This window comes from Salvelinus namaycush, chromosome 38 (assembly GCF_016432855.1).
Source record: "Salvelinus namaycush isolate Seneca chromosome 38, SaNama_1.0, whole genome shotgun sequence".
NCBI classification, from domain to species: Eukaryota; Metazoa; Chordata; class Actinopteri; order Salmoniformes; family Salmonidae; genus Salvelinus; species Salvelinus namaycush.
In genome coordinates this window covers 4,314,389-4,338,086 of record NC_052344.1, presented here as the reverse complement: position 1 = coordinate 4,338,086, position 23,698 = coordinate 4,314,389, and the positions used below count along the sequence as shown (strand labels likewise).

The following is a 23,698-nucleotide window of genomic DNA, read 5'->3' as shown; positions in this document are numbered from 1 at the left end:
TGCTGTGTATTACGGAGACTGAGACTCACCCTGCCACTGCCATAGAATATTGTTCCACCCCTTTGAATATCAGTACTTCTGGGGGAAAGAAAATGATTAATATTTTCACAGAATTCGGGCTCATTCAATTTTTTTTGTCATCATAGCCTTTCCGAAATTCACTATGCTCTTGACAGATACACTGAATGTGACAGCTTTTGATTTAGGCTCTGATGTGCCTGCCTCTCCAAACATTCACTTCGTGCGGCACTCCCAGTCCATCTCATTGATTTCTGTGAAGATGAAACTGTGATTGAACAGGCCTCTCCTCCTGCAGGCTCTCACCGTATGTCTCATACAGTTAGAGAGTATGAAGGGTGAGCTTTATAAAGCCTGTCACCTGACCAAATATGAGGTGAGGAGTATAGCTGCTACACATGTCTATGCCTGCTGCCGTGCCGGCCAGGGTTCACCTGGGGGGTGGAATGTGGGGGGCATAGAGTAGGTGGGCAATGTAGGTGGAGGAGGGGGGGTAGTTGGGCTTGGTGGGCTGAAGGGGGTTAGATAGGGTGAGGTGATAGGTATGCAAGGTGGCAGCTTGCTATCCAGCCTGCTCTCTCTAAATAAACCTGGATACTGTGGTGCATAGGGGTGGATGGCTTTAGGTAGGTAATTATACGGTGTGGGTTGTTGAGGCAGAGGAAGGATTCTATGTAGGCCTAGGTAATGTGAGGTGAAGTGGAAGCTGGGCATTTGAAGTAAGTGGAAGGGGAGTTGGTAGAGGCTGCCTGGGGAGAAGAATGAAGCGATGGCTGTTGCTAGGTAAGCAAAGCGACCCAGACCACAGACCTGGCGAGGCACAATGAACAATGATAAACATCAGCAATTTAGGTCACTCAGCTGGAGGCCTCAGATCTGGGTCTCTCACCGTCTGAGTGGACTTGGCCAGGGTTATCCAAACAGTCAAACCAACTGCCGGACAACAAGCAGATAAAACACACTCTCACCTCCACACCTCACCACAAGGACACAGCTCTGCATTTTTAATGCAAACTAAAATCACTGAGGACTTAAGAAGGGGATTGCCTCAGCTCTACAGTATACAGAGAGCAGAAGAGTGTGGATACTGGCAGTGTTGGGGAAGCTACTCTGAAAAAATAGTTTACCAAGCTACCAATTACTTCACACTGGGAGAAGTTAAGCTACATTATAGCTACCCCTGAGAAAAATATAGTTTACTTAACTAAAGTTAATTTGAAAAAGTAGTTCACCACATCCCAAATACTTTGTGAAAAAAATGTCATATGTAAATCTGAAATGTCAGACTATAAATTGCAAGAGCACACTTTGTTAACAGAATGTATAATTTATCTGATTAAACACAAAACCAATGTTTCAAGTGAGAATTAGGCAGGAAAAGAACATATTGCATACTTCACCCATATGTTATTTTATTTTTGCAAAACAAGTAGTGTATAGTTCCAGTAGTTACAGTACCTTCGGAAAGTATTCAGACCCCTATTTTCAAATGGAGTAAATAAAAAAAATCCTCAGCAATCTACAAACAATACCCCATAATAACAAGACGAAAAAAAGGTTTTTAGAAATGTATACAAATGTATTAAAAATAAGAAACAGAAATAACTTATTTACATAAGTATTCAGACCCTTTTCAATGAGACTCGAAATTGAGCTCAGGTGCATCTTGTTTCCTTTAATCATCCTTGAGATGTTTCTACAACTTGATTGGAGTCCACCTGTGGTAAATTCAATTGATTGGACATGATTTGGAAAGGTACACTCGTGTCTATATAAGGCCCCACAGTTGACAGTGCATGTCAGAGCAAAAACCATGCCATAAGGTCGAAGGAATTGTCTGTAGAGCTCCGAGACAGATTTGAGTCGAGACACAGATCTGGGGAAGGGTACCAAAAAATTTCTGCAGCATTGAAGGTCCCCAAGTGGCTTCCATCATTCTTAAATGGAAGAAGTTTGGAACCACCAAGACTCTTCCTAGAGTAATCGACGGAGAAGGGCCTTGGTCAGGGAGGTAAACAAGAACTTGATGGTCACTCTGATAGAGCTCTAGTGTTCCTCTGTGGAAATGGGAGAACCTTCCAGAAGGACAACCGTCTCTGCAGCACTCCACCAAACAGGCCTTTATGGTTGAGTGAAGGAAGCCACTCCTCAGTAAAAGGCACATGATAGCCCGCTTGGAGTTTGCCAAAACACACCTAAACAAGAAACAAGGTTCTCTGGTATGATGAAACCAAGATTGAACTCTTTGGCCTGAATGCCAAGTATGACGTCTGGAGGAAACCTGGCATCATCCTTACGGTGAAGCATGTTGGTGGCCGCATCCTATGGTAGGGAGGTTTTTCAGCAGCAAGGACTGGGAGACTAGTCAGGATCGAGGCAAAGATGAACGGAGCAAAGCACAGAGACATCCTTGATGAAAAACTGCTCCAGAGCGCTCAGGACCTCAGACTGGGGCGAAGGTTCACCTTCCAACAGGACAATGACCCTAAGCACACTGCAAAGACAATGCAGGAGTGGCTTCGGAACAAGTCACTGAATGTCCTTCAGTAGCCCAGCCAGAGCCCGGACTTGAACCCGATCTAACAACTCTGGAGAGACCTGAAAATAGCTGTGCGGCAACGCTCCCCATCCAACCTGACAGAGCCTTGAGAGGATCTGCAAAGAGGAATGGGAGAAACTCCCCAAATACATGTGTGCCAAGCGTGTGTCCAACTCAAGAAGACTCGAGGCTGTAATCGCTGCTAAATGTGCTTCAACAAAGTACTGAGTAAAGGGTCTGAATAATTATGCAAATGTGATATGTTTTTTTATTTTTAAAACATTTGCAAAAATGTCTAAAAACCTGTTTTTGCTTTGTCATTGTGGGGTATTGTGTGTAGATTGATGAGGGAAAAAACGATTTTATCAATTTTACAATAAGGCTGTAACGTAACAAAATGTGAAAAAAGTCAAGGGGTCTGAATACTTTCCAAATTCACTGTAGCTACACCACTACATGGCAAAAAAGTAATTAACTACGGAAAACATTTGAAAATGTAGTTAAATTACTAGTTGAGCAACATGTACTTTATTTCTCCCCAACAATGGATACTGGATGGTAGTGGTTCCATTAGGGTGGCCATGTTTCCTCAGAACGTTGTTGTAAAGTAATCTTGCCACATCTTATTTCACATCTAAGAATGACGAACACGCGATGTGACCCGGACTGCATCATTCAGATGAATCTCCCTCTTTCCTTCTCTTTTTTCCCTCTCTCTCTATATATTCTAGTTCTTTCTCTCTTTCTCCTTCTTTCTCCTTCACCACTCTCTCCCTCCCACTCTACTCTTCCTTCTCTCTCTCTCTCTCTCTTTACGTGGGAGTTCATTCATTGAGTCCTGTGACCTACAGGAGGCAATGAAAACATCGACACCATTCATGAGCTCTGATTGGGTTTCGGAGAAGAAGTAATCACGGGGGATCTAGTCTTCTCTGCCTCGTGGAAACAGCACACCAGGGAACTGCTGCTGTGGTGGGGCAGGTGCTGCTGAGCTGCTTTTCTGTGCTGCCTACCAAGAATAGTCTTACGTTCTAACCAAACATTAAGAGCGGGACACCCTGTTCAATTATGGATGAAGCAACTCTGGACTAATTGAAAAAATGATCACTTGAATTCTATTGTCACAGTTATCGTGGTCTTGCAGGAAATATGTGGCCTATTTAATACACGACGACCTCGATATTTCATTGAGGAAACAAGAGCGAGGTTGAAGTGGACTAATTGGGTGTATTTATAAAAAAGTGATCTCTTAATACACTCTGAAACACTCACAGGTGTTCTTTCTTCCTATCATCAGTCGATTTCCCCGGAGTGTAAACGGGTGTGACTTCCGTACCCTTCAGGCCCTCCGGTTCACCACGCGACACTCTGCCTTAGTCTTCCCCAGTCAGCTCAGCAGAGAGAAACACACTCACTTTATATTATATTATTATATTAACATTTCACTTTTACAGTACCTCAGGTACAGCACCCACACGCACCAACACGAACACACAAACACACACACACACACACACTTATCTCTGCAGAATCTCACTTTGCCCTACCAATACTTAGGTGAGAGGTGAGGTGAGATATCACCTTATCTGTGTATTTATTTAATTATAAGCTGTGTGTGTTGAATGTCAATCTAGTACAAACACACATGTACACACATGTACACACACACAGATACTTTTTGGATGCTTCATAGCCTCGGGATAGTGAATTAGCCTCCTTGATGTTCATCCCATCCTGACATTTATCATGTTGTATCAGCAGAACCTTTTAAAAGGCTTCTCCTCACTATCACTATACTATTATCTTGGTCTTCAAAGCCCAACGCTGAGATTTTCGTTGCAAAAAGCCGGCTGTTGGGCTTGGTGGTTACAGATATGGGTACCATAGAATTTGAATTTTTCAATTTTATTTATGGTATTTACATTGCAATCCTCAAGACCAAATGCATCATTCACCTTGACCAAATGTATGTAATGTAACCTATACAGAACATTTGTGTGGTCCTGATACTCATGGTGCTCATAACTACGGTCTAGAGTTTTCCTGCTCATGTCATCATATGAAACGGTGGGGAAAAACTCAGGGCCCTAAATCCCTCCAATTACAGTAGGTTGATATGATTCTCGATGAGGGCCGCGGCTGTGTTATGTATTGTGTCTCCAGTCTCCAGCTCAGACGTTTCTTGGCTCTGTGGGCTTCACAGTGATGTGTGGGAGGGAGGGAGGGAGGGAGGGAGGGAGGGAGGGAGGGAGGGAGGGAGGGAGTATGTGCATTATTTTCCCTACAGTAGTCAGTCAGTCAGAAAAAAACCCTGAATCAAATAACATTTTACACATGCTTCGTAAACAACAGTGAAATGCTTACTTACGGGCCCTTCCCAACAACACAGAGAGAAAAATAGAAAACGAATAGACCCCTGCCTCCACAGTGCCCCTGTTGAGATAAAGTCACACTACTCCACATAATCATTTCCCAGAAAGTATCATAATTAACCAGTGTAATCTCTCTTTGGCTATTCCCATATAGTGTACTATTTTACTAGAGCTACATTACAGTGTGTGGAAAAGTTCATATTTGAGTCGGGTGTCATTTGAGATGTGCCCCTTGGCACCACTAGGCCACCATCACTGTGAAATCTTCACAGACCATAGAGGACACACAATGGATGTGGATGCAATGATTATATGCTAGAGGTGGTTGTCTTTTCTGATCAATGAATGTTAAAATGACATTTTTACAATTATCTTGATTGATTGATAAATAATGATATTTCCTTGATGTCACCTCTAATGGAATAATAATTTATTGAGAGGGACAACCTGCTGTGAAACCACTTTCGATTTCCCTGCAAACGCAAAATCCCAACTGTTTTTGTCCCATTATCTTTGCCGTAGTTTGGAGTCCGGAAACATTCTGAACTAGAAACGAACAAAAGTTTTTAGACAAGCGTAAGCAACTCAAGATTCATCTTTCGTTTTGTCATCGATAGTTATTTGTGAATACATTTGATGATTTGAAGTAGTTTTACTGTGATGCCTCTGGAATTGCGTGAGATGTCATCACTTACTTAACCTTACGACGCAGCGCAACTAACTAGCTAGTTACTAGCCATTATTGTTGTGCTATGGCGTTCTTGTGCTATGTGCTAGCCATTCTTGTGCTATTGACAGAAGCACGTAGCTAGCGCTTGCTGACTGTCTTTAATCTTCTGTCAGTAGCAACTGGTGAGTGTCAACGTTTATTGCTGTGATAATTAAAACGGTTTGTTTACTTGCTTGTCATCCAGCAAACATATGACAGCTACATTAGGATGATTGTTGTTGATGATAATTAATGTAAACATTTTTCACATTCACAAAATACGTTCTCCTTTCACAGTCTATTTCATCGATCTCATCCATAATGTTGCCTAACTTCAAGTTCCCCAGTCTGTTACAAAACCTACACAAACTTGCTACTGTCAGTGACATATCTGATCATTGACTCATGAGTCCCCCCAGTTGAATGTTCAGGAGGAGCTGTTACAGCCTCAGCCACTGTCTCTACGCAGCCATGTCACGCCTGGAGCCAGAGGAGGAGAGCGGGCCTGCGCCCGGTGGGAAGGTGGACATGTGGTCGTTGGTGCGTTGCCTGGGTTACCTGTCCAGTTTCAACCTGATGGTGGCAGTATGCCTGGGCCTGTACGTGCGCTGGGAGCAGACTGACGAGCCCATGATCCTTGTTATCTTCATCCTGGGTCTCTTTGTCCTGGGCATCGCCAGCATCCTTTACTACTACTTCTCCATGGAGGGGGCCAGTCTCAGCCTCTTCCACCTGTGGTTTAGCTTCCTTCTGGGCCTCCTGTGCTTCCTCAATAGTCCCTCGCTGGAGGAGAATGTGAAGGAGCAGGCTACTAACTATCTGCTGCTGGCTAGTGTGGCTTTGAGGACAGTGTGGGCCTTAACAGGTAGGATAATGGGCTGCGTTCACTATAAACCCACCCTGCTCTCGTCCGAGGAGCTCCTAGAACTCCTGGGCTTTGGCATTGCCAGCACCACCATGCTGTGGCACAAATCTATGGCCTTCATTGCCCTAGTGGTGGCACTGGGAGCTCTGATCGTGGGCCTGCGTGTCAAGTCCCTCCTAGCCCTGCCCAACTTGGCCTGCTTCACCCTGGTCACCTCCCTGCTGTTTTTCAAGGCCGTGGGGATAACCACCAACCCCTTCGCCCTGGGCTGCTACCTGGGCCGTCTGATCTGTGAACCCCTCTTGGACGTCTACTTCAGCAGCCTAGGGGCCACCGAGCGCTGGCTACCCCTGCTTTCCTGGGGACGTGTCTGGTGTCGACTCTCCCTGCTCCCCCTGGGGCTTGTGGAGATGGCCTTCTTCGTCCTATCCGCTCTAAAGATGAGCCATCTAGAACTGTGGTACCTGGTGATCCCTGGATTCTGTGTGTTTGGCCTGTTCTGGACAGTCTGCCACGTGGTGCTGCTGATCACACTGTGGGGCTTCCACACCAAGCTGAGTGACTGTCAGAAGGCACGCTCGGTCCAGCAGTCAGAGTCACGAAGCCTGGACCGGGTCATGGCCTCGCGGGGGATGAGACACTTCTGCCTGATCTCTGAACGCCTGGTCTTCTTCAGCCTGGCGTCCACAGCCATTCTGGCAGCTGTGTCCTGGCAGGTAAGATGCTACATATTGCTACATGGTGAACTGGCAGGGTAATATATGTTAAACTGATGAATGAGAAGATGGATTGATAAATTCGTTAGCTGATTGATCAATGGATTGAGTGATTGATCTGAGCTTTTCATTTATTTTGGTTTTGCAAACATTGAGAAGATTCAAATCATTGATTAGATTTTGAATGATCTTATTCGAAACAGACCTGACCACGATAGCTGCATAGCCTAATAACAAAGCAAGGTGAGTAGCATCATCAACATTGAAACATCAAGCTTCACGTCATAAACCCCAGAGAATGACGCTTGCTAGAGGCCTGGCATGCATTCACAAGACAGTCCCAAGCCGGAGAGGAGAGCTGCTTCTGCTCTCAACCGTGACCAAGTGAATTAGCTCTTTAATATGCCTATATCCTTACATAAAGAGCCATAAGTTATTTAGCCCTAATTTAGCTTTACCTTGTAATCTGCTATTAGCATAACCGGCTACGCTGAGGCATGTCCAACTATTTGCCACGTCATATAAGATCTCCAGCGAGCTTATGCTACTGTACCTGTAGACTTCCAGTTATTGCGCTAACGCTAGGCGAGTTGCGTCATCATTGGTTCGCGGGGAAAAAACTGTGTGTAATTTCCTTCATACTGCACGCGTAGACATAGCCTGGGTAGGTAGAAAAACGAATTGTCAATCTCACTGTATCCCTTTAAGCTATGACCCCACCATTTATTTTAATCATGAGCAACAGCTGTTGGTTTTCTACCTAAAGTTGCAATGGGTCCATTTTAAAGGCCCTGTGCAGTCAAAAATGTGATTTTTCTGTGTTTTATATATTTCCACACTATGAGGTTGTAAAAGCTGAAAAGGCCACCTTGAATTTCTGCCTGTTTTGGTGGGATGGAGATTTGGCCTGACTGTTGACATCACCAGGCAGTAAATTAGTAAATAGACCAATAAGATACAGTTCCAAATCTCTCAGCTAGGTCTCAGTTTCCCCCTCCCCACTCCTAGACAATCCTAGCAAATTTCTTGCTTGTGAAATTGCTCTTTGCTAAGAATCTATTTTTGGTTATCTTTGACCATTTTAAGTTAAAACAATCACAATCAATTGTTACTCAAATTATTTGATATTGGGATAAAGACTACCTTTTAGTAAGCACAAGAGACTTGAAAAATTAATAAAAGGCTGTGGTAGTACGAGCATGATGAGCAGCATCTAGTGGGCAAAACCTGGTACTTTCACACTCATTTATGGGGGGAAATGCAAGCGACTTCAATGGCTAATTTCGCTGAACAGGAAACAAAAAAAACATCACCAAATTCACAATACATAACATAGGATGAATAAACAATACTCCAAGCCGCAGCTTCATAATACTTGCCAAACATAGACAACTGATACTGTATAGTTGGGGTGGGCTTGTTTTGAGTGGGGTACATGGGTGGCTTTTGACTCTTTATTTGGATTCCTCACGTCTTAGTCATTTTAAGAAGTGGTTTTGTCCAAATCGGATGTTGGGTATTATACTTAATGAATATTATATGAATCCTATGATTGAAATGGACAATTTGGGTGTAATCAATTAGCTTAGTTTCTCAGAGTTCAAATAGTGTTTTCAACAAAATAATGTTTCAGGAATGCTTATCTTATCTGTTTCTAACTACAGAAACTATTTCAGAACTATCAGAGATGGTGGGTGTTGTCATGGCTTGCTGAAATGAAATGAAATGGAACTACCCTTAAAGAGATTCTCCTGTAACTTTGTATACTTTTTAGCCGGTAGTTTTGAAAATATTACTCACGAGCCAAAAGCGGTACACAAAAATTGCGTACTACATCACTGAGCCGTTGGGCCCACACTGCAACCGCTGGATAACGATGGGCAGGTGCCTTGCTAGCTGTCACTCAAATGCGAGGGGCTGAATCTTATTGGCTAGAACTCTAATTGCTGGCCCATGTGGGGGGAAATGTGAGGAAAATGGCACGGCACAGCTTCAAGAAGCAGTCACTTTCAAACTTGGTATTTCATAGCACATTGATATATCCAGCCCAAAGCGGGAGGTTTAAAAAATAAAAAATAAATACATCTTAGTCGCCAAAGTACTGGAGCATGTCTTTAAGCAAGAATACTTATTCAACCCACCCACACACTCTTAAACATTTAAAGTCAAATATACAATTCAGTGTCCATGTTACCAAACATATAGGCCTAGCTATAGCCTTGAATTGTTTCTATAATCTAGGCCTATAGCCTTGCTCTACGTTTAAAGGGGTTGAATGCTGGGATTGCATAAGAGCTTCAGTGTTGCTTTGTCAAATGAGGACTGAGGAGATGATGATGGACCAGCTGTGAGGCCTTGGGCAGTCGTCGCTGAATTTAACAAGAAGTCTGCCGCCTCCATCCAAAACTGACTCGCTAATAAGGAAGTAGGGAGTTCTGATGTGGTAACCTTGCCGGTGCCTCGCTAATTGGACAAGTCGGATTGAGGAAAAATATGAGTTTTAATAAGGATTTTAATTGCAAATGTGAATGTAACAAGTGTAATTGAGGAATCGCAAGGCTATGTGGAAATCGTCATGGCAACATCATAAAATTATTTAGTTATGTATTTACTGAATTTTAACAGCTTGGTGAATTTGTATAATAGAGTCCATTGGGTAGACCTATAGCTTGTGGCCTTGAATTCACTTAGACTATCTTTGAAAAGGCTTCATTCTTACTCATTCCCACAGCTTCACTTGATTGTGTTTCATGGGTGTTTTGAGCTGAAGCCTTGTGATGGATTTTTTTTAATGTGTGTATCTAAATAGCAAAATTATCTTGTGCTTCAATACATTGAAAAAAAATCACAAATGAAATGCTCTCTTGTGTTATAGCCCTCCAATGGTGTGTTCATGAGTGTGTTCCTGGTGGTCCTCCCTCTGGAGTCTCTGGTCCACGGGCTCTTCCATGAGCTGGGCAGCTGCCTGGGGGGCACATCTGTGGGCTACGCTGTGGTCGTCCCTACCAGCTACAGCAGGTATATAACCGTACACACAATCAATCAATCAAATGTATTTATAAAGCCCTTTTTACATCAGCTGATGTCACATAGTGCTATACAGAAAATCCCAAACAGCAAGCAATGCAGATGTAGAAGCACGGTGGCTATTAAAAACTCCCTAGAAAGGCAGGAACCTAGGAAGAAACCTAGAGAGGAACCAGGCTATGAGGGGTGGCCAGTCCTCTTCTGGCAGTGCCGGGTGGAGATTATAACAGTACATGGCCAAGATCTTCAAACGTCCATAGATGACCAGCAGGGTCAAATATTAATAATAATAATAATCACAGTGGTTGTAGAGGGTGCAACAGGTCAGCACCTCAGGAGTAAATGTCAGTTAGCTTTTCATAGCCGATCATTCAGAGTTAGAGACAGCAGGTGCGGTAGAGAGAGAGTCGAAAACGGCAGGTCCGGGACTAGGTAGCATGTCCGGTGAACAGGTCAGGGTTCCATAGCCGCAGGCCGAACAGTTGGAACTGGAGCGGCAGCACAACCAGGTGGACTGGGGACAGCAAGGAGTCATCAGGCCAGGTAGTCCTGAGGCATGGTCCTAGGGCTCAGGTCCTCCGAGAGAAAGAGAATTAGAGGGAGCATACTTAAATTCACACAGAACACCGTTTAAGACAGGAGAAATACTCCAGATATAACAGACTGATCCTAGCCCCCTGACACGAACTATTGCAGCATAAATACTGGAGGCTGAGACAGGAGGGGTCGGGAGACACTGTGGCCCCGTCCGACGATACCCCCGGACAGGGCCAACTAGGCAGGATATAACCTAACCTACTTTGCCGAAGCACAGCCCCCACACCACTAGAGGGATATCTTCAAACCACCAACTTTCTACCCTGAGACAAGGCCGAGTATAGCCCACAAAGATCTCCCCCACGGCACGAACCCGTATACACAGTTGAAGTCGGAAGTTTACATACACTTAGGTTGGAGTCATTAAAACTCGTTTTTCAACCACTCCACACATTTCTTGTTAACAAACTATAGTTTTGGCAAGTCGGTTAAGACATCTACTTCGTGCATTACACAAGTCATTTTTCCAACAATTGTTTACAGACTATTTCACGTCTACTTCACTGTATCACAATTCCAGTGGGTCAGACGTTTAGATTCACTAAGTTGATTGTACCTTTAAACAGCTTGGAAAATTCCAGAAAATTATGTAATGGCTTTAGAAGCTTCTGATAGGCTAATTGACATAATTTGAGTAAATTGGAGGTGTACCTGTGGATGTTTTTCAAGGCCTACCTTCAAACTCAGTGCCTTTTTGCTTGACGTCATGGGAAAATCAAAAGAAATTAGCTAAGACGTCAGAGAAAAAATTGTAGACCTCCACAAGTCTTGAGCAATTTCCAAACTCCTGAAGGTACCACGTTCATCTGTACAAACAATAGTACGCAACTATAAACACCACGGGACCACGCAGCCATCATACCGCTCAGGAAGGAGACGCGTCGACATAAGCTGAAAAGCCGCTCAGCAAGGTAGAAGCCACTGCTCCTAAACCGCCATAAAAAAGCCAGACTATGGCTTGCAACTGCACATGGGGACAAAGATTGTACTTTTTGGAGAAATGTCCTCTTGTCTGATGAAACAAAAATAGAACTGTTTGGTCATAATGACCATCGTTATGTTTAGAGGAAAAAGGGGGAAGCTTGCAAGCCGAAGAACACCATCCCATCCGTGATGCACGGGGGTGGCAGCATCATGCTGTGGGGGTGGTTTGCTGCAGGAGGGACTGGTGCACTTCACAAAATAGATGGCTTCATGAGGATGGAAATTATGTGAATATATTGAAGCAACATCTCAAGACATCAGTCAGGAAGTTAAAGCTTGGTCTTCCAAATGGACAATGATCCCAAGCATACTTCCAAAGTTGTGGCAAAATGGCTTGAGGACAACAAAGTCAAGGTATTGGAGTAGCCATCACAAAGCCCAGACCTCAATCCTATAGAAAATTTGTGGGCAGATCTGAAAAAGCGTGTGCGAGCAAGGAGGCCTACAAACCTGACTCAGTTACACCAGCTCTGTCAGGAGGAATGGGCCAAAATTCATCCAATTTATTGTGGGAAGCTTGTGGAAGGCTACCCAAAACATTTGACCCAAGTTAAGCAATTCAAAAGCAATGCTACCAAATACTAATTGAGTGTATGTAAACTTCTGAACCACTGGGAATGTGATGAAAGAAATAAAAGCTGAAATAAATCATTCTCTCTACTATTATTCTGACATTTCACATTCTTAAAATAAAGTGGTGATCCTAACTGACCTAAGACAGGGAATTTGTATTAGGATTAAATGTCAGGAATTGTGAAAAACTGAGTTTAAATGTATTTGGCTAAAGTGTATGTAAAATTTCAACTGTGTATATATATATATATATATATATATATATACACACACAGACTACGTAGACACATGTACACAGAACTCACACACACACACACACCAGGGTCTCCGTTAGCCGCTAATAGCCAGCTTTTGGCAAACACATTTGACCGGTCATGCTTGTCGGTTTATAAGATCATTTGAATAATTTTGTGGAATTCTATGTGTATTTTCGTTAGTCATTAGGTTTATCACACGCGCACAGCATACAGAGCCTATGAGTGGAAAATCTGTCACACAGCGTGAGAGCTGCTGCTACAGCTCCTCAAACAGTTGATTTGTTGCTGCTGGAGTGAAACTCGCATTTATAAGCCCAATCATTGCGTAACATTTCTAAATACAATCGCGTGTTAAAAACTGTTTTGATGGCCCCGATTTTAAGAAGAGCTACTATTTTTATTTCTCAACTGGTAATTAAAATGCGCTTCCCATTCTCCATTCAAGTGCATATAGGCAACGGTATAGGCAGGCTTCAGCATGTTTCACACCACTTTGCGATGAGCTGGAAGCAGTATGCGTTTTGAAAACACATATTTAACGGTTTGAAACCTGAACGTTTTAATTCATGTTATGAGGCATGACTTACCTTGCTTCAAAGTAAAATCCGACCATAGAAACATGGAGGCAATTCTTCTCTTAAGACTTCTATAAACCATTGAAACCAGTAGCATATTTCTCTCATGTTCTATTGGTTTTCAAATCAACTTTCTTTCAATACTCACACTAACCATACTATTTGTGACGTGAATTGAGTATATAGTATGCTTATTGGTTATAGTTAGTATGCAAAAAGTTCCCAGATGTCGTGCCAAAATACGAAGTAACCAAGCAGTGTACACTATTTCCGTGCTTTCAGGGCCCATAATGCAATACTTCAGAAAATGGGCGTAGCTTCACAACATTTTCAGATTTGAAGAAAATGGCGGAAAATATGCAGCCGAAGTCCGACGAGAGCGGATACAAATTCATTTAACTAATTATCACAAATGTTAAGAAAATGTTGAGCAATGTAGTAAAGTCCTGACTTTTCAAATAACTTACGTTGGCTGACAATTTGTTAGCTATGCTATCCTTACCAACCGCATAGCATTACAGCAGTATGTACCAGTATTACCTAACGTTAGTTGGCTACTAATACATTGAACTTGCCAGGCAGTATATTAACTATCTAACTAACTACCAGACGTTTATTGACTTGATTGTTCACACAATTCTTAGCTAAGTGGTATAGTCGTTGTGCGTTTCAGTGGACATTGTTAATTCTGGCTATCTACTCCGATTTCAGAGCACTCTCGTTAGTGTGCCAGAGTGCGGAATAACTGCTAAATGTAAATTTACCAACGCTCAACACCCGTTGAATATGGCCGGTGGCAGTAAACGTCAGCAAAAAAAAGCGTCATTCAATTGTTGCCAGCAGCACAGTTAGTCACTAACGCTCTGGATAACATGAAAACAGTCTTACCAGCTCTGCTAGGGCGAGTAAAATGGTCAGAGTGAGGTGTTCTTTCATTTGTGTCTGGAAGTTGCTAGCCAACATTAGCTAGTTAGCTGCTCGGATCAACTAAAATGAACTCATATTATGTAGTGTATATACTCATTAAGTATGTAGTATACAGAATGTTAGTATGGGTATTCAAACATGCCTCTATTCATATTAGCAACCCATGCTAGTTGTTGCATCTTTAGATCTCCCCTCTTTCTAAATTTCAAACAAATATTTTTATCTCTGTCACATGAAACCGTTTGCAGTTTGCTTTTGACAACGGTGTTTTTCCACTAATTGCATTATGGAACAAACATCTTTGCGTAGCTTACTGCCTTGTGCACATTGCTAAACTTATAATGTGAAGAAATAATAGTTTATCAACATTTTCAATCTAAACGTTCTGATCTGTTGCATCAGCCTCATTGCTTTTTAAAGATTTATTTAAAAAAAAAAAATTATCTAGGCTACTAGTTTGAGATCTATCATCCCATAACTGTCTCAGAGTCTGTTTGGAACAGGCTATTTCTTTCTTGCACAGAACGACAAGCTGACCATAAGAATAGGTCAACTTTTCTACCAAGCGGGATAGTACATGGACATAGGCTAGTGATTTTGTTCTTTGTTACTCGTCTTGTTGGCTGATGAAAAGTAAATGTGGCCGTTATTCTTACGTCTTCAAAGTGCACATTGGAATTCGTTAAGAAGGGCGCACGCTGTTGCATCCTCGAGTTGCATGTTCTGTGAAGATAAATTATCGAAATGTGATTTTTGTCAGTGGGTGGACGCCCTAATCAGGTTATGCGCTCAATGCATATGGGTCCGGTAAATGTCTCAAATGTTAAATTAAAATGCTGCCGATCAAAAGTCAGGCGCCACATTTTCCTAACGGAAACCCTGACACAATTCAGTATACACACGTACACAGACCTCACACACACAGACCCACATTCACTTTCTTCATCTCCACAATCATCAATCTTCCCTGCACCAAAGTTAAAAAAAATACCGTAACTTTACAACATCCAGCGGGACAGACCATAATTTCAATTCCCTCACTGGACAAACCAAGTGGAAAAAATATCCCAATAGCCATGCATAAACATGACCCTAATGTTTCCCCCCTGAGGCTGCTCTCTCCCTGGCATACTAAGTGGCTGTGGGTGGAAGATGTGTTTACGACCAGGCAGGACCACTCTGTCCGACATGGCACCCTTATCCCTTTGACTAGGACCCATAGGGCTTTAGTCAAAAGTAGTGCACTATGTAGGGAATAGGGTGCCATTTCAGACTCTGACTCTATCTCTGTGCTGGGGCGGTTAGCACTTAGTCTGTCTGTGGTGGTGATTCGGATGCAGGCCCATACATCTGCTCTGTATTCCAGGGCTGCGGATGTAGGCCCCAGCGGGAGACCAGAGAGCATGTTGAGAATATAGCAGTGTATTATCTACTGTTTGATGGGTTCAGATCATGTTTTTACAACGATGAGGGCCCCTTGGGAAGATGAGAAAGAGGAGGAGGAGAAGGGAATGACGAGGGACAGAGAGCAAAGGAAAGATAGTCTGACAGGGACAAAGTGAGAGACGGTGCGGGGGAGAGAGAGAGAGAGAGAGAGAGAGAGACTTTTAGAGAGGGAGGACAGAGGGAAGGGGATAGCGAGAGACTAATATGTTTCCATCTTTGTGTAGATAAGACCCAGGCCAGGTTAGTTACACATCTGTCACGTCAGCCTCCAACAGCCATGTCATCCACTGCCCCCCCCAGTCATCTCAATACAACTACTCAGACAAAATCTAGTCATTATTTAAACATAACTCTCTCCAGCCCAAGGTCTCTCTCAAGATCATAATAACTCAACTTTAAGATGACATGTTTTGAGTTATGCAGATGTCTATATGAGTGAATGGAGGAAGTTGTAATGCCAGGCACAGGGACAGACAGATACAGAGTGAGTGGGGCAGAGACTGGGGCAGCCTTGACTCCTGGCCTCATGCCTGGTGCTGTGGGATGGAGAGAAAGAGGTGTGTCGGATCAAACAGATTTCTCTGTCTTGACCTCCGAATGGTGCTGTTAGGTCAGGACTCCTCTCCATCTTTATTCTCACTAATTTTAGACACACAGACACACACATTCCATCTCTACTGTACTGCGAGTGTCTTCACCTCTATTAATTTTCTTACTCTACATTCTCATCTTCCTCTTTTCAATTCTGCTCTCCGTCTCCACTTGCCATTCTCTCCTCATATTCATTCTCATTCCCTCATGTCCTCCACCCATCCTCTCATCCTTCCCTCCACAGGCCAGATGGCCAGCCCACCCTCCTACCTCCGGTCCAGGTGCAGGAGCTGAACGTGCTCTCCACGGGCATGTTGAACAGCGTGCAGCGCCTCTTCTCCCACCACATGATTGAGACGTTTGGCTGTGACTACTCCACCAGCGGGGTGACTTTGGAGGCCCTGCAGGCCAAGCTCAAGGCCTTCCTGGAGCTTCGCACGGCCGACGGGCCCCGCCATGATACATACGTGGTGTTCTACAGCGGGCATACGCAGCACACCGGGGCCTGGGCACTGGCAGGTGAGGGTCACCATAGCTTACAGAGGCTGGCTGGCTGGCTGGCTGGCTGGCTGGCTGGCTGGCTGGCTGGCTGGCTGGCTGGCTGGCTGGCTGGCTGGCTGGCTGGCTGCCTCTCCTCAACGCACTAGCTTCTTGCCTCCGTCTCTCATCTTCTATCAATGTTTATTCTGCACCTATTTATTTCCAGACTAGATTAAAACATGATTTTCCATTTGTTTCTGAGAAAAGTACACAATATTTTGTCGTCTTCCAGATGCAGTGTGTTATATCTAACACCTTATTACCGCACTGTTGTAGCTAGAAACACAAGCATTTCGCCACACCCGCAATAACATCTGCTAAACACGTGTATGTGACCAATAAAGTGTGATTTGTGCCTGTACTTTTCATTAATCCATGGCGACACTTATGAAGAAATGTAGAAATGAAGAGTCCAACATTTCCCCAGTGTGATAACTGAAGTTTGTCTTCAGTGGCTGCCAACACGCGCCCACGCTTTATCACTGCGTGGTGCTGCTACGAAGACAAGCTCGGTGACAATTAAACATGACTTGACCATTAATGTACTCCCACTCGTAACTTTTCATTTTCTCCATGGACCCAGACTACTTTTACCTTTTGTCTTTAATGTCCTTATTTACTCACCACCCACCTTGACCTTCTCAAATACACGCAGACCGTCACCGTGGCTCGTCAGGCAAGTCGGCTGTAATGAGTGTAGTTAATTAGCATTATTACCCAATTATTCTTTAATGGATTAAGGAAGGAATATATTTGAATCATACTGTACATTGTAAGCTATGATTAGAGTAACTTTTAAAACCTTTATCAAACTAGCTACTAAACTCCTAACATTCAGAGTCAGTTAAAAAAAAACTAGTATCTATTTTCTTCCTAAAGATACAGATCCAACTACGGACCAACTAAGTCTTCTAGTAATATGTGTGAAAACATCAACGTGGCCACAGTATACCACCCCGGTGCTCCCCTGAAACCCAAATTGTACTTTTAAGCATCAGTTTGTCACGACCACCCAGTGTATTGCTCCTCTTCACCAGTCCCTTTCTGAGCAGCTCCCAAACTGTAAAGAAATATCTTATCTTGGCTCCATCTACGGGCACCTCTTAATCTTCCTGCCATGGAGCGCACTGCCGTATTAATCCTCATGAAGGATACTGCTTGTCATACCCCGTGTCAGTGTTTGAGCAGTGGAGGCCGAGGAGAAAAACAACCCGGGCGCTTTACAGAACGGTCTGGGAAGAGCCGGATGGGGGGTGTCTCTGGCACTCTTACTCAATCACGCAGGCCGCTCACGCACACATATACACACTCGTACGCCGCTCACGTTTCTGCCACAGAGGAAGGGTGCCCAAACAGACAGCAGTCCCTGTAACTCAGGATTTAGGTGCCTTAGACTAGGGATAGGCCATACGGGCGTGTCGTTGTAGAATAACAATAGAGATGATTTGACAAATAACTTGACTATTCACGTTCCTTTTGTTTACATTGTGCATGTTATGATATGAATCATATCAGCTTTTCGCAAATGGTTCCTTGTTTGTCCCAGCCTAGGACTAGGGTTGGGGTTATTAAAATGTTTGTTTCTCTCTCTCTACCAGGAGGAGACTCTCTGCGTCTGGAGCAGCTGCTGGAGTGGTGGAAGGAGAAGAACAGCGGCTTCACCTCTCGTCTCATCCTGGTCCTGGACACAGAGAACTCCATGCCCTGGGTAAAGGAGGTCCGCAGGATGGAGGGAGTCTACGTGGCCGTGCAAGGGGCCAAGCTCGCCCCCGCTGGCGACATCGAAGGCTGGGTCGCCCCCCGCCTTGGGGACTTCACCTCGGAGTGGGTGGAGTTCAACTGCAACCCGGACAGCGCCACCCAGTGGTCGGAGAAGGGCAGGATGGTGGCGGCGGCCTACGGCGTGTCGAAACACTGGAGCGACTACACGCTCCATCTTCCCACTGGGAGCGACGTGGCCAAGCACTGGAAGACCCACTTCCCCCAGGCTACCTATCCTCTGGTGCACCTATCCAACTGGTGCTGTGGGCTCAACCTCCTCTGGATGTGTGGAGTGTGTCTGAGGTGCTTTAGGCGACTCAAACTGGGCTGGTTCCCTCCCAATATACTGGACACGGGACAGGGCATCAAACTGGTCCACTCATAGACTGACTGAGCTGTATGTCTACCTGGGAGATCACTTGCCTGACCACTCACCCTGAATTTAATTCCTCTGCTCTATCAATCGCTACATACAGTCAGTCTGAAACTGCCATCCTAGAAGTTGTTTGTGTGACTTCAAAACAAATTAATCAGTGATTGGTTAGATTCGTTACAGACAATCCAATCAGAGAATCCAAGTTGATAACGTCATCAGGTAGGCAGGCTCTGGCCCAACCCATCGGTTTCTGGGACCAATCAGATTGGTCAGATTGTGTTCGCATTCTAGAAATCGTCGGGGAGGGAGGCAAATCCAGACTCCAGACTTCTAGAAACGTCAGTGGGCCGGAGCAATGTTGATGAGTAGCCAGGCAAGGAAATCACAATGGAGTTTCAGCAGGTAGCCTAGTGGTTAAGAGTGTTGAGTAAGTAACCGAATAACCGAAATGTTGTTGGTTCAAATCCCTGAGCCGACTAGGTGAATAATCTAGTTTTTGCTCCTGTAAGTCGCTCTGGATAAGAGCGTCTGCTAAATGACTAAAATGTAAATGTGTTGACAATCATCAGTATCTATGGTAAGTCATGTGTAGACAATCACCAATAGTACATGTGGTAAAGTGGTCACCACAATAGGCCTGCTTTCTATGGTAAAGCTATATCCATCACCGCAATCAGTCTTATCGCCATGCTAGTATGGGCCTTGTATCTAATGGTACAAGTAGACAATCTCCACAATATTCTGTGAATCTATGGTTTACTGACATCCACCCTATGTGCCTTGTGTTACTTTGTAGATGTAATATATCATTATATATCATTATTTCGTACGTGTTTTTTCTGGGAAGATATTTGTGATTGTTTGTCATGTTTATTTCCTCTTTGGAAACTGATAGTGTACAGGGTCTACCATTTAAAATGTCTAGCCAAAGATTTTGGGACAATTTTCAAGAGTCTTGGCCAGTGTCTTGCCTTGCGTTTGGTGTTGGTTTCTATTGACTATTTACAATTATGAGATGAAAGCCTTATTACCTTATTTCAGCACCACATTCTGTTCTATTAGATGGATCACAACAAAATGTGGTTAATTCATTGATTAGTTTTTTTAAACATGAATTTAGTAAATGTGCTGCGTCAGTGTGAGGAGGAGGAGGAAGTGTTGACAATTGGTCAGCCTGACGGGATCTATATAGCTGCAGGGATATACAGTACACAGCTCCCTGCCTGGCGCCAGTTTGCTGCAGTTGTTTTGGCGTCGAATCCACTGTAAAAACAATGACTCACCACTTGTAGCCTATCATTGCATCATAAACCGTTCACTGTGCCCTCATTGGTTTCGATGGCCATGGTGACCCATGTTGGCCGACCTTTCTGCTTCATTTGGTGCTTGTCTTGCTCTCTCTGTGATGCTGCCTTTCTGATACACTGTGATGTTTATGCTAAAAAGGTCAAATTGTATTATTCTACATATAAATGAAAGCCAAGCCTTTTGTCTCGCTATATCTTTGTTGTCCTGATTTGAACCAATGTGATGCCTTATCTCGGGTTATGCTGGAATAATAAATAAAGTGAATATGTAGAAAGTTGTATACATGTGCTGATCACGTATATATTGAAATGAATTGCGTTTTGTCAAAAACCCTGTGCAGCTCAGCAACATTCTGGTATCTACCTGGACATTGAAATGGGAAATTTACCCCAGAGATTAAAAGAGTCACTCAGTTTAGTTTGGAAAGCAGAGTCAATGGGTTCAATTGGGGCCCAATCGCCTCTACATAATTGCTTGTCTCTCAGTTGTGGTTTGAGAGGATAGGATGGGTAGAGAGAGGAGGAAGAGAAGGATACATAGAGACAAAATCATGAAATAGCCTAGCCATCCGTTCCAATTCCAGACTCAATTCCAGACATTAATATGGCATGGTTTACAGACATTGAGCAAATACAGACCCTCGCTGTATAAATATTAGTGTTGGCTGCAAATATTGGGTTTGGGAACCTAGAAGTCCGGACAGATGTAGGAATAATTGTCCTATGCTGCAGTAAAAAGCTGTCAGTTCTCTCTCTCACCGGGGAGTTTAGCTGGACACAAAGCTTTCACTTCAGGCCCCCTTTCCTCAACACGTTGTGGTGGAAATTCAACACCAGGAACACATTGAGTCAATAATAAATGAGTCACTATTTTGTATCAGTTAACTGGAAAGGTTACAACAAACACACGTACAAAGTAAAAGTCTGCTACCAGCTCTGCCAGGGTGGTCCCTTCAGTCCTCTTATATAGTGCTACCCAAAAAACCTACATAGGCATGGTTCATAGTGTTTGTTCCTGCAGGTGACTGGCTGTTATCGTGCAGGCTGTGCCTCATCTGTACAGAGTGGGCATTTTGGGCCCATCAGAAAATGTTTTCCTAATACAAATCAAATCAAATGTTATTAGTCACATGCGCCGAATACAACAGGTGTAGTAGACCTTAGTGAAATGCTTGCTTACGAGCCCGTAACCAACAATGCAGTTTAAAAAGAAATAAAAGTAACAAGTAATTAAAGAGCAGCGGTAAAATAACAATAGCGAGACTATATACAGGGGGGTACCGGTACAGAGTCAATGTGTGAGGGCACCGGTTAGTTGAGGTAATATGTACATGTAGGTAGAGTTATTAAAGAGACTATGCATAGATGATAACAACAGAGAGTATCAGCGGTGTAAAAGAGGGGGAGGGAAGGGGCAACGCAAATAGTCTGGGTAGACATTTGATTAGATGTTCAGGAGTCTTATGGCTTGGGGGTTGAAGCTGTTTAGAAGCCTCTTGGACCTAGACTTGGCGCTCCGTGCCGCTTGCCGTGCGGTAGCAGAGAGAACAGTCTATGACTAGGGTGGCTGGAGTCTTTGACAATTTTTAGGGCCTTCCTCAGGCAAAATGATGTGCGTGAGTGGTGCCAAGACTCTCTCTCTCCTTAGTGGGGATCAAATGTGCCAGATCAGCTCGGCACAGGGCTGACAGATCGCCAGACCCCCCCCCCCCCCCCCTCAGCATTCTAAGAACACTCCAGAACAAAAGAAGCCTACAACTAAGATGGACATTGTGACCTCTGGTGGACAACCAGAGACTTACATCGAACTACTCCCCATAGACAGATCGAGTTGTTTCAACAGAGAGACGACAGAGAAAGACATCTACACGTAAATATATGTTGCATTACTAATCCGAATGAGCGGTTATTAAGGTACTAAATATTCATATTTACAGTGAGCCTAGTTTCCAAATGTATGTACGATAAGTCCACTCTTTGTCTCCATCTACATTTTTATCTTTCCCCACCTCCTTTCCATTGTGTAACAAGCCGTCATATCGGGTTAGTCCACTAGGGACTGTTTTCTTTGCATTATGTTAGTAATCAATAACCTATACCGTGTGTGTGTTTCTGTGTGATTATTTAGTTAGTAAATAAATAATTAAGCCAATTTGTGAATTGCTAATTCATCACTTAGGTTGGGGTTCGTGCAGATTTATGAAGTCAATGACATTCAGAATGAAACTGATATGAGGAAATTATTAATTGATGACTGGTATGATATCGATATATTCTTGAGATAATTCGGGAAATGGTAACTCATTAAATTAACTTTTCCGTGGTGCCCCAAATTCCTAATGAGTTAATTGTCAATCAATCAACTGTATTTATAAAGCCCTTCTTACATCAGCTGATGTCACAAAGTGCTGTACAGAAACTCAGCCTAAAACCTCAAACAGCAAGCAATGCAGGTGTAGAGCACGGTGGCTAGGAAAAACTCCCTAGAAAGGCTAGAACCTAGGAAGAAACCTAGAGAGGAACCAGGCTATGAGGGGTGGCCAGTCCTCTTCGGGCTGTGCCGGGATGAGATTATAACAGAACATGGCCAAGATGTTCAAATGTTCATAGATGACCAGCAGGGTGCAACAGGACAGCACCTCAGGAATAAATGTCAGTTGGCTTTTCATAGTCGATAATTCAGAGTATCTCTACCGCTCCTGCTGTCTCGAGAAAATTGAAAACAGCAGGTCTGGGACAGGTAGCACGTCCGGTGAACAGGTCAGGGTTCCATAGCCGCAGGCAGTTGAAACTGGAGCAGCAGCACGACCAGGTGGACTGGGGACAGCAAGGAGTCATCAGGCCAGGTAGTCCTGAGGCATGGTCCTAGGGCTCAGGTCCTCCGAGAGTGAGAAAGAAAGAGAGAAAGAAAGAAAGGAAGAGGAAAAAAAGAGAATTAGAGAGAGTATATTTAAATTCACACAGGACACCGGATAAGACAGGAGAAATACTCCAGATATAACAGACTGACCTTAGCCCCCCGACGCAAACTATTGCAGCATAAATACTGGTGGCTGAGACACAATTTTTACATGATTAATTTAATCGAGTAATAATTAAACGTAGTAGGTAATTATTCGATGATTAGCAGTCATCACATTAATGATAATCACGTCACGACGTCTGGTATCCAGACTGTATTTGAGCATTACTTAGCTGTATATCATGCTTTTGTAACCGTGAATTAAGTCACTTGAAAGAAGCGTGCTTGGAAGAACCGAAACATTGACATAGCTCACAGTAGGAGGCCATAGGTAAAACATCTTCTAGAAATCTTATTTCACTGCTAGACAGCAACACACCAATATGAAATCACTTATTGTCTTCATTTATCCATGTCTCCACAATCGGGTTAAGTACACATCATTATTCCTAGTCTCATTCGTTATGTTTTCAAGCCTTTGCATTGTTGCAATATGAACCATCATGCAGTACCTTGTGACCATGAGCTCATTCCACTCTTTCCTATTCAGAGGTAT

At 43.6% G+C, this 23,698-nt stretch overlaps 1 protein-coding gene across 1 annotated transcript; it reads left to right on the top strand.

Annotated features, from left to right (window-relative positions):
* Positions 1-5,459: 5,459 nt before the first annotated feature.
* Positions 5,460-20,452, top strand: LOC120032021 (transmembrane protein 168-A-like). Its single transcript, XM_038977931.1, has 5 exons — positions 5,460-5,781; positions 5,936-7,219; positions 10,095-10,237; positions 16,441-16,715; positions 18,335-20,452. Exons 2-5 carry the CDS (start codon positions 6,062-6,064, stop codon positions 18,880-18,882), a joined length of 2,124 nt encoding a protein of 707 aa, XP_038833859.1. The 5' UTR covers positions 5,460-5,781; positions 5,936-6,061; the 3' UTR covers positions 18,883-20,452.
* Positions 20,453-23,698: the final 3,246 nt, after the last annotated feature.